The sequence below is a fragment of the Athalia rosae genome, chromosome 2 (assembly GCF_917208135.1).
Source record: "Athalia rosae chromosome 2, iyAthRosa1.1, whole genome shotgun sequence".
NCBI classification, from domain to species: domain Eukaryota; kingdom Metazoa; phylum Arthropoda; class Insecta; order Hymenoptera; family Athaliidae; genus Athalia; species Athalia rosae.
The window spans coordinates 16,736,224-16,753,154 of NC_064027.1; the positions used below are offsets into that span (position 1 = coordinate 16,736,224).

The 16,931-nt window shown below is 47.0% G+C and overlaps 1 protein-coding gene across 12 annotated transcripts in view; it reads right to left on the reverse strand.

Moving 5' to 3' along the window:
* Positions 1-16,931, reverse strand: part of LOC105692090 (CUGBP Elav-like family member 4) — a 531,822-nt gene that overhangs the window by 51,694 nt on the left and 463,197 nt on the right. For 8 of the 12 annotated variants that reach the window (XM_020855922.2, XM_048651187.1, XM_048651186.1 and 5 more), the window contains one exon: positions 8,944-8,992. In XM_020855922.2, coding sequence (XP_020711581.1) covers positions 8,944-8,992 — 49 coding nt within the window. Of the gene's footprint in view, positions 1-1,650; positions 1,723-8,943; positions 8,993-16,931 lie in introns of all 12 variants that reach the window. The other 4 variants (XM_048651190.1, XM_048651189.1, XM_020855928.2 and 1 more) reach the window with 1 other exon arrangement.

Genomic DNA, 16,931 nt, shown 5'->3' on the forward strand with positions numbered 1-16,931 from the left:
ATAGATACAAATTAATAAACGAATGAACGAATTTCTGATTTAGGAGCTTCCAACGAAACTTAGAAATATCTGCACTGAGTTGTATTTTCATGAAATTTAACATTACTCTCGATTATTGAACATGATCATTGTCATCATCATCATCATACGAAGGGGGATTTCACAAAGTCACGTCTAGGTACAGTAAGAAAATTTATAAACTCACACCATAATCAGAAAATATTTACAGATATATATGATATAAAAAACACATCGACAACGGTACAACACATTGAACGATCGAGCGACTATGATATGGTATATATATAAATATATATATATATATATATATATGGTCACAGCTGCGAAGGAGCTATGGAAATAAATGAATTAGGTGGACAACCATTATCAATGTAGCAATTAAACTGGATGTAACAAATACGATAAGGGGGGGTGGGGGGGGGGGGGGGTGAGAAGGCGGCAAATGGTGATTAATGGGGGGGTAGGGGTAGGGGTAGGGAATAGAATAGAATAGAATAGAATGTATAGCAAAATATTTAATTGTATGTGAGGTGAGGTGGGCGAATTCGAGGCGTATGCGGCATGATGTTCGGTAGACGTTCTCGGAAAGTCAGTGACGTGGTTTCGGTTTTCTATCGGGTTCGAAGTTAACCGACGATCATGGTTTCTACACAAAGAGTCGTTGGTCTACGCCCGTTATTTTTCTCCTTGGAGGAAAAAACAGAACAATGAAAGAACAAGGTAAACTGAAAAAAAAAAAAAAGGAGAAGGGAAAAAAAAGAGACGAGAGGAATGTGTTCGGAATTATATGAGAGCGTCTACTTACATCACGCCGTTACAAGGTATAGTAACGAAATAACAATAATGTATAATAAACAGGGCAAAACACGAACGACAGTTTTACGGCTACACGAGTCAGTCACGCACGTGGCACGCACAACACCTCTAATATGATTGGCACACGGACGTGACAGTAGATGGAAAGATAGGAGAGGACTGCGGGCTGTTGGTATATAATAATGTTTGGAACAAGGGGGGAAAAACGGGCGAAAAGGTGAAGGGGTGTGATGGGGGATGATGCACGCGAGACTGTAACGATTCGACAAAAGATCCGTACGAATTGAATTTGGTCGATCGGATGAATCGACGCCGTTGAAAAATAGCGTCTAATTGAACGATCCCCGATTATATTCTACAATTTTAAACCAGCGTACGTATGATGTGAACGAATTGCATCGACGAAGTAACAAGAATAATGCAAAAATAATCAACCGTTAAAATCGTTTCGAATTTGAAATCTAATTTCGAATAGAGTCAGAGTTTCGGTGCGAGTGTGACAAAAAAAAAAAGAAAAAAAAAATTTGAAAGAAAAAAAATGATTTCCGAATCCGTGAGATGAGAGGCAAAACGGGGTTTTCGTAACACCGGGGAAATGAATGGCGTTCGGCGAATTGGTTGGGCGGAGAGTAGGGGGTGGTAAAAAGGAGAGAGATCGGAGATTAGCGATTAGGCGAATGAACTCTGCAGCAAACTGTGCTGGACGAGTCACCGGTGATGGCGTGATGAAGGAAGAAAGTTCTTTTTCATTTTGTGGAGAAGTAGAATAGAAGTCTGGAAGGAAGCTAGCTATCTCCTGGAAGTCGAAGTTACCTTCAGCAGCCGCCACTGGTGCCTCCTACTTCCAGAAGATTGCACTGGCACTCCCGTCGTCCATCATGCACTCTGTAATACAGAACAGAAACAAAGATGGCAATGCACCCATAAACCAGGTCATCATCATCAACACGGTGTGAGGTGGTCTGTCGATGAAGAGAAAAAAAACAAAAAAAAGTAATTCAGAAAAAAAAAGATCGATGAATAAATAATTATCGACAACAAAAAAAATTATAGCCATTTTTCTGTTTATATATGTAAATACACGCTATGTATATGCGATCCAAATGATATTTGTATCATCTTGACAATCGTCGGCCGAAACATAAATTCATCATCATCAATTATTATCATAACTGGTTGGACGGTCGTGAATCGTTGTATTGTTACATTATTAAAAGTTTAAAAAAAAAAAAAAAAAAAACTTTCCACCGATAATTATATCATATTAATATCAACAGATTGAATTGTTGTTGCCTTTATATTATTTGTATATATATATATATATCGTAAGCAATGATGTACAGTGCAAGATATTTCTTAAATCTTATACAAGTATAATAATTTCACATATGAGTGGACAATATTTATATCGTTGACAAATTACTTCGAACATGTGTGGTATGGATATAATTAATGATACGGTGCTAACGAGAGAAGAATGAAAAAAAAAATAACGAATGAACAATATTCGCCTCTGTCGTACGTGTCTAATAATTCCGACAAATTTCCTCTCGAGGCCTTCGAATGCTAGCGAATCGCCTGTACGACGTATACATCAGCTTTACACAATTCCGGTGAATTTCAGGTCGTCGAAATTTAGTTTATAAGCTGGCGGAGGTCGGGTGGCGTAATTAGCGTATTAGAGCCTCGCGATCGTGGGTAACAGATGCGGGGCTAAAATCGTTCGGGAAAATTGTGGAAACCCCTTTGGGACTCGGGTAGGTCGTGCGCGAAACGTTCTCCTCGTCCTTTACTCGGGACTTCGACTTTAACTCCGGAAAGTGATCGCCGCCGCGACGGTCCGGCGAGACGACCCTTCCCGACTCCGTACACCGTTTTAATGGAGCGAGAAATAGCGCGAGAAACGCGTAAGCCCCCCGTTTTTGGGGATTTTTTATTTATCCGTTCGTTCATTTATTTGTTTCTCCTCCTTCTCCTCCATCTCCTCCGAGGAGGAGGATCGACTCGCGCACGTCGGAACTCGACGTTTCGAAACCAACATCCGTCGGGAAGGTGGTTTTACTTTTTTTACTTTTTACGCCCGCGGAGCACTCCCGGCGGCCTGGTTCAACGCGCGTGTAATAAGGCATTTAAAGAGAAGTGCCAGCGGTGTAGTCGAGGAAAAGACGACGGCGGCGTGTATACGCGACGAGTGGGGGGGGGGGGGGGGGGGGCGTCGTCTCGTTCGATGCGCTGTCGACGTTGTCGGGGGGGTATGAGAGCTGGTGCAGGGGCTTACAGGGGAAAAAGGGTGGCTCCGAACCCGGACGGCCAAGGGCAAGGGGTACCGGGGGCTCACTTTAGGCTCTGGGGCACATTTAAGGATTTGTCTCGGGAAATTAGATTCTCGGTCCACTTGCAACGCGCGTCGTGCTCCTTTTCTTCTTCGTCGTCCTCGTCGTCCTCGTCGCCGCCCCGAGGTGAGGATCTCTCCTTTCCGGCAGCGTGTGCGCGGTACTGGGAACGAGAAGGACGCGCGCTACTACCCTTTTCATCGAGCCCTCGTACGCCCTCGCCTCTATTGTCCCACGGAGACGCCCGTTCTCGCAAGGAATTGGACTTTTGTAGTCGGAGCAAAATGTTAACACACCCTTTAGGCTTCGGTTGGGGAAAAAAAATTAAGCCCTCGGCCGAGAAAATTTTAACGACTCTTCGGCTCGAATCCTATTTCCCGGAAATTGAGGGAGCGCACCTCACGTGTATATATATATATCTATGTATACCCGCCGTTTCTGTACCTCCAGCAGCATGGACGGACTAAACGCGAGGATTTCCCGGCCGGCTTAATACCCCCCCGCCGCGAATCCGAAGGGAAAACTTTACAGAAGATGTTCTAATTTCCAAGTGAAAGTATGCCCGCGTCCGTACCTACGCGAGTATAAGGTAGCCGGGTACCCCCCGGTTTATATATATATATACATATATATAATGTATACATAGCCGAGATGCACACGCCCTACTTCTTATTCGCTCGGTATAGCCGTTGCAGGTGACTTGAAAACAAAGTTCTAATAAACCGTAGCGGGGTTCGCGCGGTAAACGAGTTCCTCCATCGGCTAACGGCGGTATAAGGTAGGTAAAAAACTACCCCGGATTTCTGAGCTTTCAAAGCGACCCAAAAGGAGGAACAAAGCGCGCCGCGGTCTTCCTCCGCCTCTCTCCCCTTTGAGCCACTTACTTAATCACGCCGAATAATTCTTAGTTTATTCAAGGGAGGAAAAATTAACCCTCGGGAAATTATCTCCGCCGCGAAGAACACGTATACATACGTATACGCAACGTGCGCGCAACGTGTTCGAAACCGCGAGGCGCGGGCTCGCTGGCGTCGTGTACAGTCACCGGCGCGTTTGTCTCGGGGGTAAACTTTTGAGCAAGTTAACGCATGTCGAGTAGACCGTGTCTGCCTAACGGCAAGTAATTTACGGAGAAGCGCATTTAATATTTAGACTCGGCACTTTTCCCTCAGACCCGCAGGATAGCCGCTGGCCTATGTGGGGTATTACTTTCCCGTCACAAACAAAATTTTCTTACGAGGAGAAAGAAAGCCCAAAAAAAAAGCAAAAAAAAAACGCGAAAAAAATCACCACCCCTCTCTTCATCGGACTTCGCTCAACAAGTTTCTTCGGCTCGTCTCTTTTCATTTTCTTCCTCGGTCTATTCTACCGGCGATATATCGGCGACGGGCGCTGCACCGGGAGAGCTCGATCGTAATTCTTTGACGTCAGCCGAGCCTATCGAGACGTGTAATTGAGGGCGCGACCCCCGAGCCCCCGGCCCCGAGGATATCCGATTTATGCATTTTCGGTGAAAAATCTTTGCAACTCGATCCGAACGGTATCCCGATAGCGAAGTTGGCCCCACACGTATACCGCGCATCTACATATATACGTATACGTATTGTAAGGGCGTAGGCAGGGCGATAGTGCGATACCGTGGGATACGTTTATCCGAAGCGGGGGAGGGGGAGGGGGGGGGGGGGGGGGGGGGTCGGTCGGAGGGACGGGATGGCAGGGGAAGAGGAAAGTGGGAAAAGGGAGGCCAAGGTGGAGCCAAGGTGGCTTCGCCGAGGGATCGAAACTTATCTACTTGCTCAACTGGTGCCGTTACAGCGTAGGTTCCTCGCCGCTAGTCCCTCCGCTCCACCGATCTCCCTGCACTCTCTCTTCATCCAACTAAACCAACTTCCTCGGAGTTGGTTCAACTTCAAAGATACGCAATTCTTGGATCCGTTTTATCAATGCCCAATTAATTCTGGCAAAACGGCAGACTCTCGGATGCGGCTTCCTTTCGGTTCATCCGATAAGGTGAACCTGCGCTATACATATATATTATATATATACCTCCGCGACGAGTAAGAAGCGGGTTTATACTGCACGCGAAATCGCACGAAGTGAAATGAAAAAAAAAAAACAAAACAGATTCGCGTGGCAAAAATCGACTCGCATGATTTTCGACGATCAGCTTCTGGGAAATCCGGATGGGCGAGTATCGAGACGGTTTCACCTTATCGATCCAACGACGTATATAGCTGCGGGATGATAACCGGCGCCGAAATATATAGAAGAGGCCGCGAAGCGAAGACGAGACATCGACTGATACTTCGAGACGGTTTTAGCGACGTTTTAGACAACCCGGACTCGTTCCGCGCCGCTTGGTCGGCCGCACGGTCTTACCGGCGATGCCGCGACGCGGGCACGAGGAAGACAAAGGTGCAAAGTTGGGTGACTGAGGGCTCCGAATGGGCGCGCAGGGCGAAGCCGCCCCGACTCGACTCGAACGGTCCCCGTGCATCGGAACCCTCGGAATACCACCGCCGTTCTAGGTGCCCGAGGCGCACAATGAAATGTATTTGTGTGTGGATATATACAATTACCCTCGCAGCTATTCCGAAACAATTGACGACGAAGTTCCCCTACCATGGCGACGGAAGCGTACGAATATACGGTGGGGGAAAAAAAAACCAGTTAAAAAGTGTAAACGAAGAGGAGAGCTGAAAACTGGCTCCATCGGTAACAGCCGACGAGAGACAGTAAAGATAACGAAGAGACCCCTTAACGCGTCGCAATTAAAATTTGATCTAGCTTTTGTATTACTAATAGGCCATTACTCCGCGGAGTTAAGTTGCCTTAAAGTGTCTCCGCGGCGAGCTGGATCTATAAATGACGTAATTAAGCTACACAAGGGTTCAAGATGGTCCGTGGAGGGCAACCTTTACGGCGGAAAAAAGCCAACCCAGTTCGGGAAACAATGAAGCCGTCCGAAGGGAAGAATAGAATGAAACACGTTCCGCCGTAAACCCGAGAAAGGGTTCGCGAATTTTTTTAACGCCAGGGTCAAGAGGTCGTTCCGAAGGGGGACTTTCGAAAGATCGACCAACCCGGGATAACCCTGAGGTATCTCGACCCGATTGCTTCCACCGCGGCTACACGAGCGACCCCGTCTATATATATATGTATACCGGAGACGATGTGAGAAGAAGACGAAAACAGAAGAAAAAAAAATAAGAAAAAAACGAAAGCGAAGAAAAATCCCCGCGTCCGTATAACACCGACGAGGAGAAGATCGAATTCGACTCTTTCGGCGATAGTGCTTCGTCAAAGCTCAACAAAACCGCGATTCAAGCTGTACCCGAAACTTCCGGGAAACGGCTAATGCCGTCCATACTCTCGGCCGCGATATAATTTCGCATCGTGTAGAACCTGTATGAGCTGTATTTGACGTAGTAACGCGGTACTAGCGAACGACCACCATCCGGTGAAGCGAGTTCGCTCTTAGCGGGAACGGGGACTGCTCTCCTACGGGAGCATTTGTTAGGAGGGGATATTTCGCGGTGCGGGGGGGGGGCCAGCGGTGGCGGTGGCGGTGCGAGCGGCCGGAGATTACAATGGCATCTCCTGGAGATTAGCATATGAATTACAACCCCTTTCCATCTCCGTCGGGCGTATAAACCCGGGGAGCGGAGAAGTGCGACAATACGGGGGACACGGCGGACGAAGTCATGCGGGCAAAGCGTCGCACACTCGGGTTACGGCCTTCGGGTCCGGAAAGTGCTTCGACGTGCGGCTACGTCGTAGTGGGTAGTACGCGACGAACGGCGGGTCATCGACGTCGCGCTGAACTCTCGACTGTTACCGACTGCCTTACTTCGCGAACGCGGTGATGAAAATTTCCCGCAAGACGGAGATTAAAATCGGCTCCGTCACGTCCACGTTCCTACTCCGCCGCTGCCGCTGCGCGATGAGAAAGCACGAAATTATTCCATCTCGAGCGCCACCCCCCCCCCCCCCCCCTCCCCCCTCCCCCCTCCCTCCTCGTCATTTCTAGGAGAATTATACGAGCGGAAAAATATTCCATCAAGCAAATTGGGCCGAAAGAAAATTCGTTGGAAATTGCGGAAGGTATTGGAAAATCGGACTATAGCCCCGTTCGATATCGTTTCCAAACAGAAAAAAAAAAAATTATGAATCGCCGGTGAATTTTCATAGACAAAATTTGGGAAAGTTGATTTACCGAGAGCGGCAGCTGCGTTTACGGATCTGTAACGTGTCGCGTTTCGGGACGTCGTGAACGTTGCATCAGGGTCGAGTGAACACGCCGTTAAAAAAGAGAACGGTGATTCTCGGAGTTCTTTTCATTCGCGAGTGATTTCGTAAGAGAAATGTGTGTTCTGTTCTTTTCCCTTTTCCCTTTTACTTTTATTTTTTTTTTCTTCTTCTTATTCACTCTCCTTTGTTCGTCAACGTAGCAAAAGAAGACAGTCGCTAATTGCCCCTCGGTTGAGAATAACGATATCCACCGCGATCGGAGAGAACCCGAAGAGGCGATAACAACCCTCCGGGCATTCGCTATACGCGCGTCGCGGATCGAACGACGCCTACGAAGCACCTCCTCGCGTTTGAACTAACCTCCCGCGTACAGCCTATGGGATTCGGAGGCCCCCCGTACTCGTTCCGACAAAAAAAGGAGGAAAAGACGCGCGCTCGTCGTTCGACGAATACCGACCGATCCTACGGGCACAAACGATGTCGTTACAAGAAAACCGAGCGAGCGCGTCGGGCATTCCGGCAACGTAGAGATAACATCGCTACCAGCTGGCGTGCGTCTTATCTCTTTAACATCGATAACTTTATTACTGTAAGCGCACGACGGACCCCACTGTTTCCACGTGTATAATAAAAATTCATCCATTCTCACAGGATACGGGACGACGTATCGCCTCGTTTTTATTTTTTACTCTCTCCTCTCCTCCTTCATTTTTATGTACGTACATTATTATCAGCGACACGTAGCTTTGTTATAGAGCGAGCGTTCTCTACCGAATAGGTAGAGATGAGCGTGAAGCGCGGTATTGCGAGGAGTAGATCCGAATGTGATTGATAATAATATACACGTCGAAGCTCCGCAGGGGCGATAAATATCACAGTTCTTTCGATTCTTCGGTACACAAAGTTGTACGGTATAAGACACGGGGGGGAAAATACGCCGGTATTATAATTTGAAATATCGAGCAGTTATTGTGCTAAACAGTCCATTAGTCGTGGAAACAAGTTTTCCTCTACGTTCAACGTCAGCGGAATGCCAGGGGTTTTGGAATTATGCATAATGTGAAATATTTCAGCGTTTCGTTACTTCCTCGTGATCGCGTCGAGAGAAGAAAATAAGCGATACAAATGAAATAAGAAATATATATGCAAAATATCGTAACTGAGCAGTCCGCAGGGGGGGGGGGGGGGGGGGGGGTGGCGGGCGATCGTCCGCATCGATCGATTGTATACGCTCGTTTTACGTATTCCAGAGCTAAAACGTTCCGTAAACGATCGCAGACGTGTCGGTTGCATTGACGTGATTTTGAAATTGATACGTGCGTCGGATCGTACAGTCGAACCCTTTGAGCTCTCGAACGAAGAAATTTGATAGTTTCGTAGCGGTTGGTGAGTTAACGAAAAGGACCTGTATTATATATATGTATATAATATAAACTAGTGAATTTCGTCATTAATTGTAAGTAAAGCGGTGAATGTAAATTATAATTTAAAATCAGGACATTAGTTATTATGCTTTTCTCACCTCCGCGGTTTTCACTGTCCGCCGGTTTCACTTGAATAGCACGGTTCATCTGAAACAGAAAATTAAACGAAGTGAGTCATTGAATGGACGACCAACCGCCACGCGGGCGTATACATATATTCTCTTAACGAGACGTCAACGGCAGCAGCGAAATAATAACCTTTGCGAACTTCATTTACAAAGAGCTACTCCTTGTCAGTTTCATATACACACTGGAAAATAACAACAAAGACATGCGGAATAAAAAGATAAAACATCCGCTGAAAATATATATATCTATATAGATATAGACATATAGATATATATATATAAGAAACTGACTCGGATCCGACCTCATCGGCAGTCAAGACAGGGCGTTTTCTCGATTCGCGCACACCAATGTAATATCTGAAAATTTTCGGTCGGTACGTATGAATAACTTGTATTCCATCGATCATCGCTACCTGCAGACATCAAAAACATTATAAGGGTCTAAAACCTATTTCCGGACGTCATTCTCCCCATACTTGTTACGAAACCCCCGCGAGCAGACGTATGGAGAAAAGATATTTCATGACGGACGTAGGTAGGTATATGTGTGTACCGCGGAAAAAGTTCCCCGTTCCCGGAGAACCCTGTGTCAGAAATACATGACGAAGATACCGTTTCTCGTGTGTTTCCTCGACGCGATGTTGGTTTTTTTTTTCTTTCTCTTTTTTTTTTTTCTCGGCCGCGTAATCAATAATCAAACATACGGAAACGCCATCTCTCTCACGGGGTTGATGGGAGCCACTCGCGCGACGCGTAAGTCGAATACGCGCGCGTGGAGAGTCGCGAGATTCCTTTCCGTCGACGGAGATGTGTATCTCGTTCCTCGGTACTGTTCGGCTTTTAAACCGTTAGCGAACGACGTAGACGCGTCAAAATTTTATACGGTCAAAGGGGAACTGTAGTGGAAAAAAAAAGAATCGAACAAAAATACACCCCGTCCCTTCGCCCCGTTCGCCGGTGGAGCGTTCCCCGAACGCGAACGAAGCGCGGGCGAACGAAAGTTTGGTTATTTGTTCAGTTTACAGTGTCCGTCGTGTCCACCCCTCGTCATTTTGCTCTTACTCAAACACGTCCACGCCACCACCGGCGGCGTATTATAGCGGAGATCTCTGCCGCTGACAAGGCTTTCGAGGCATCCTGCAGCGGGATGGTCGGGCGGGAGGCGGGGAGGCGGGGAGGGGAAGGAGCCTCGAGGCCAGGACTCTCTTTCCGCGCGCGCTCAACCCTTCGCCTTTCGCCCTCCGCCCTGCTCCCTCCCTCCTCCCCCCCCTCGCCCTTTGTCCCGGCCGTTCGGCTTTCCCTTTCTCAATTCCGTTACCCGTTCCAGTTTTCCGTTCCCGTTGCCTATCGCTGCGCTGCAAGCGAGGTCCCTCGCGGCTCGACGCGGTGACTCGTCGGAGCGAGGCCGAACGGAACGAGACGGGCGCGGAACGGAACGCGGGGTAACACGGAACGCGGAACGGGACGTGTACAAATAACATTGTTTATTTGAAATACGGGGCGCGCAGCGATATATACGCGAGTCCTGTCCCGACCCGGGGGTGAAACGGGGTGGAAACGGGGAACGGGCGACGGGGGGGGACGGGGGGTGTCGATGCATGATTCATGACGCAGGGGACACCGCCTTGCCGCGATACCCTTTTAGTTTGGCCTACTGTTTCTTGGCTCGCGTTAGCCGACTCTGCTGTGTTATTTCTCCCTCTCGCTACCCCCCGCACCCCCCGGCTCTTTATCTCCTTTGGGCTCTTCTTTTTTCTTATCTCGTCCCCGCGACCCGCGAGGACCCGTTCGGTCGACGTTGGTGACAAAACGATCCTCCGGGCTGATTTCGAACACAGAAACGCCGGCTTTTTTCCAACGCTCTACGGATTAACGGTTACATCTGTACCCGATTATCTTCCGAACGGAAGGGTGCCCCGCGCGTACCAGAGAGAGAAAAACAAATTAGAGCACGTTCCTACCCTCGGATTGCGTCGATATCTTATACACACCACCGCCGTTGACTAACGGAAGTTAAGTGGTCGTTTTAGAAAGCGACGAAAGAAAAATCGAGAAGAAAAAAAAAAAACAACAAGGAGGAGAAGAAGAAAAGTAGGAAGACGCGAGCGCTCGCAAAAAAGAAGAAAAAAAAAAAATAGAAAAAAAAAGTCAACCAAACGACGTTATTTTCGTGCCGCTTTATGACCCACCGGAGTTTTGCAGAACCCCTCGGCACTTTATACAGCGTTTGTTTTTACAGTGCGTTCCCGATAGACAGTTCGTGAAATACGACGGAGACGCCTAACGATGGAGGCCCCGACCAACAACTTTTCGAACATCGCTGGCGGCTTGACAAGGGACAACAAACTTTCCAAAGTCTTTTCTTTCTACGATCTTTTCCGGGTAACGGTTATATCTCATATAAAACTCACACATCAACGGGTACGGTCTTTCCTCCGACCGTCAAATTCACGACGACAACGATTTCTCTTTAATTGAACGAAATTACACGTATATTAGCACGAAATGGTTCAAAAACCTCAAACTAATTATTCGAATGGGTCGGACCTAAGCAATCATAGTCGTCGTCGTCGTATATTAGGTGTAATTTTTCCGACTTAGAATACCCAGTAAAATATCATCGAGCAAAAATACAATGCGAGGTCTAACGTTCACGGCGTACGAGGCGGACTGCACATTGGTAATCGTTGCCTCGCAATCGTCCTCACCGTCTTCGGTCGGACTCCGGAGGATCACGTTGCGACATGAACTGCAGTCGTGGAACGTAGTGGGAGGATACTTAAAAAAAACAAAAACAAAAAGGGAAAAAAAAAAAGGGAAAAAAAAGGGTCATCGTTGTCGCTCAGGGAAATTAAACTTTGACTCGATTACTGGCCATTAGGCGTGTGTTGTTGTCACGTTGTCAAGGCGACTCGACTAGCCCGTAGATACAGGAAGTGAGATATCGCGTCCCTCTCGCGCCCCGTTCGGTTTGGTCAGCGCTAAATGCATTCGCCCGGCTAACAAGCGCTACGTGCAGCGCGGGTATATGCATGCATTTTTGCCGAACGTCCCGTAACGCGAGACGAGCTGCGTCGGAGCAGCACCAGAAGCGGCGGCTAACAAGTAACGTCGAGCTGGTTCGCTGAAATCACCTGTTTATAGCTAAACGGGAAAATGACGAGGAGAGAAGATTCGATGCATCGGGGACGGCGATGTAGATGACGAGCGAGCGTAAGTTAAATTAAATCGTTATAATTAACTGTACGTGGAAATTGGATACGTATAAATACGTCGACCTAGATAAATAGATAGGCGTGTATATACATCGGCGGAGAGAGAGAGGGTTGGTTGGCGGAGAGGTAGACCGATTGAGAGTCACGTGCAGCACCAATTCAAACATAATAATAATAATGATAATTACGCGTTGCTTGGCTGTTCGAAGTTGCGTCGGTTGATACGCGAGGGTGGGTCGGACGGGGTGTGCGTGTGGGTGCGTGGGTGTGTGTGTGTGGGTGTGTACGATGCACTTAGAAAATCGATTCCTCGGAGAGACACCACTCAAGATGGATGGTAATAAGTAAATGTGTTTGCCAAGCCCCGAGCGCATATCCCGAGCAATTAATTAAGCTCGATTATCTATGTACACTGCGGGAAAGCATGCCACCCAAGGGGAGATGCAAAATGATAGCCAACGTCTACGGCGATGAACCGAACTCGAGCAGTGTATAACATCTCGACGGACGACGGGGACAAATGGTCCCACTTTTCCAGAAAATTAGAAAAAAAAAAAACTACGATCCATTGAAAAATCTCAGCGAACGGCCGTCCCGATTGAGCGAAAATCGCGATTCGGCGAAAACGAAGTCCCTCGTCTCTCGCCGCCTTGATTTTGTTTTTCATCATCACCTCGAGACAAATGTGACGACGGATTTTTTCGAACGCGAAAAAAAAGAGAGAGACGCGAATTCGATTAGCTATAAATATGTATACACATACGACAAAATTTCGTCGCGCACACGGTCAAAGATTCGCGCCCGTAATACCGAACGCGGCGTGGCGAAATGAAATATACAATATCGCGTGGGTTACGTCGGCTCTCGGGTTCTTAACGTATTCGCGCGTGTTTTATTTTCCGTCGAAAGGGGTTGCCGGGGCAGGGCACGTCGGCTACACCCGGTGGTGGTCTCTGAAAGGCAAGGCGAAATCCAGATACAGGTTATAACGCGCGCGCGTTGATAACCGCCAAATTGAATGGCGAATGTCGTTTCGGAAATTGAATAAGCTATCATGCCTGGCTCGAGCTGTGAGTGGGCACCGGTATTTGACCCGTTCGCCTGCGCTCAACTGCTGTGCTAGCCTGCAATCAATGTACCGATCGGAGATAAGGGTTCGCCCGAACACTCTCACTCGCTCGTCCACGGCCTACCGTGATTTATGCAGGCGACCGCGATATTCGGTGACGACGCGACGCGACGCGCTCCTTCCTTCGTTACAACCGCCCCGAAACGGCCGCGCCGCCGCGTGACCTGAGCGATTTTTTGAGAAAAACGAAAATTCGGAGAATTATTACGGTCGTTGAATCTGGTCGCATTTTTAATCTCACCCGAGACGAAATTTCACAAAAATTCATCAATCCCAAATCAAACGATATTTCGAACGTCGGAAAAAGTTTGTCATTCAACTATTCATTTGTTTCATTGAAATTCATGCGTTCGGAAATGAGAAATGGGGTTGGCTTTATTCGAGAGAAATAAATCATTCATTTAAGCGGTAAAACTTATATTTTCTCCACTCGCGCACCGCGAACGCGTGTGAATTTATTTAATCGTTTCAGTTAAATTATTGAGTAGCCGCAAACACTTTCGTGTAGACTCGCGTGCGTGCGCGCGTGTGCGTACGCCGGTCAAATAAACGCGTTTTCTTGGTCCCGTCGCGTATGTTACCCGAAAATAATTTCCGCACACACGTATACGCGAAGAAATTATTCATCCGAAATGATGAATATTTATTCGACAGACCGATCCTTTCTGCGGGTCGCGGGATGTGACCCGAAGTTATATGCGTCATTCATTTTATGTATGTGCAGGTGTCGCGTGGAAAAATGAACGACCACCCCCTAATTGATTCGAAGGGCTTCGGTCCCTTCAATTTTTCGCAAGGTCGTAGCTATACGCGCGCGCGCGCGCGCACGTCGAATTGGGAAAAGAAAAATTGAGGTAACGAAAATTTGTTTGCTTCGTACGCAAACGTACTATATCGGCCAATATACTAACGTAAGAGCGTAAGTTCTCATCCTGTACGAGATCGGCGGCACTAGGTTGAAACTCGGAGTATAGCTGCCACCGCCATCCAATTTTACGACACTTTTCAACTTATAAGATCGAAACTGAAGCGCGTATACGCGAAAAACTCGAGGGATACAGCCACAGCTAAGCTCCGGACAAAAATAACTTGTCACACAATTTTTCGTTTCTTTTTATTCTCTCTACTTTTTATCAAGGAAATATTACGACTTCTTTTTTACGAACGTTGTAAAATCTTTCTTTTTTTTTTTTTCTTGCTTTTTTCTCTTTTTCGAATATACGCACACGATAACGGTCAGAATCGAATATTTCGCGGGTACCTATCCCCGTACCCTGCGCTATTACATCGCGTTCCGTACGTACGGTATACGATCTACAAAGTGGTAAAAACCACCTACCAACGTATACCATATATTTCCGTTTACGTGTGAAAACTTTGATTTCCAACGCGCGAAAGATATTCGTAGGAGTGAATTCGCACGATACGCGACGCGTACGCGTTACGTCAGATCGGCAATACGTACGTACGTACGTACGACGACGATTATTATTAAACTCGTCGTTGTATTTCGTATCGACGACGTACGGCGTTTCACTTTCGCGAAATTGAATGTTGCCAACAATCACGCAGGTTGTTACAGTTGAGCCAGGTATACGCAGGGCTCTGCGTAACATATGTAGCTACCCTATAAATATAGAGATTGATCTGTCGATAATATACATGTTACATAATACACGTATGCACGCCGCGGTATGCGGCTGATGTACATTATTATTACTGCGCACGTGCGGAGCTCGTAGCTTCGTTGGATCCGTCGGAGGGTGTCAATCATTTTCTATTTTTTTCGTTCGTGCCTTCTTTTTTTCTCTATTCTCCTCCGGGTTATATTCACCCTCGCCCGTACGGACACACTCCGTAATGGTCGAGACGTTATTTATCTGTTTACCGATTTATTGCGTTCGCCGTACACCTACGTGTCCGTAATAACTGATAATTTCCTAAAGGAATAAAAACTGCTGGCAGAGGTGTAATTTCAAAGTATCGACGAATACTTACACACGTAGACAGGGTTACGTGCGTCGCGTTACGGGTGCGTTACGCGGTCTACGAATATACATTGCGTATCGTCGGCGAACCTTGCGTGAATATAATATATGATATACACCCAGCTTCGCAGTTGATTTCGGTATATTCTGCAGGCGTAGGTACGCCACCCGCGCGTAATGTGTAATTCGGTACTTTATTACGTATAACCCCCACCGAGCGTTGTCTTTGTTAAATAAATTACATCGCCGAATCTGCGGTTGACGACATGGTCGTATTATACCGAAGTATCGCGTTTGCCTGAAATTTGATACTTGTACGCGCGTAACCCACGATGCTATGTATAGCACACGTGAAACGTATATGTATATAGCGTCTCGATTTGGTCAAGGTTCGATTATACACGTTAACCGAACGATTTCGTTAACGACGATGATCCGGATATTATACAAGTAAGTACGACGGCGATATCGGGGGTAGAATTTCGTATTCATTATTCCGGTGCGATTTAGTTGCATATTTCATCTGTATGTATGTATATACTTGAACGAACTGAGTAATTTCTACACCCACTTTTGTAGACTATAGGTATACGCTATACCTATGTTGTATACGTATAGGTACGAGAACGTTAGCAGTCGCTCAAGTTTCATGTCGAGAAATGAATTAGATTTAATATTCAACGTTTTCCCCACCCCCGATTTTCCATACATTCACTCAAGACAGCGAAGGAATTTATATACCTACGTCATGTGGGTGTATGTATATGTACATATATACAATACGCGAAACTCTTACGTTAGACCATTTCCCGCGATGTAGAGCCGTTTAAAAAGTTAGTTGTTACATACGATTTCGTTTTCCTTCATTTTTCGCTTTCTTTTTCTTCACTTTCGTCAAAGGTGATAATTGTTTTAACGTACTTTCTTCCCATAACCGGTAACAATTTCTCATTCGCGCTTACGTTGTTCTCGTAAACCGACCAGCGGAGTGTTTTTTCCACCCCCTGCGTACCTTACCGCGTACAAACGGCGATGGGGGGGGGGGGGGGCGGTATAGCGGAGCTTGCGACGAATTAAAAAACCGCTATTCGTTTGTCGCAAGTGTTTCGCGTCGCCCTTCCCCCCGTCATTCAAGTTTTAATCGTCCCAAGTACACATTTTCGTCTACTCAACCGTGGCCCATCAAGTGAATAATTTTACCCCGACCGCGGGCGTTTATCATTTTTTATTCCACTACCCCTCACCGACATCGCGCGCCCGCGCTTTTGTACGTTTTGTACGGTATGCATATACAGATATAACGCACGTACAATCGTACAAACGTACACAGTGTCGTACGTATATATATATATATATACATATATACACGTGTATAGGTAGTCAAACACGTTAACCATTTTCACGTTTCTACCTCTCCTCGTATTATCCTCCCCGTCGGAAGAATTACATCGGTGCGTTCGGCGTGCGTGTGCGTGTGCACGCGTTGTGTGCGTGTAAATATACGTACGTACGCGTATACATATATACGTCCGCGAATAATTCGTCGCGCAAGTTTAGTGCGTAATAGACGTAGCGATGTACGTACCCACTCGTAGGACGACCGAGCGCCGTGTTACACAGTTATTC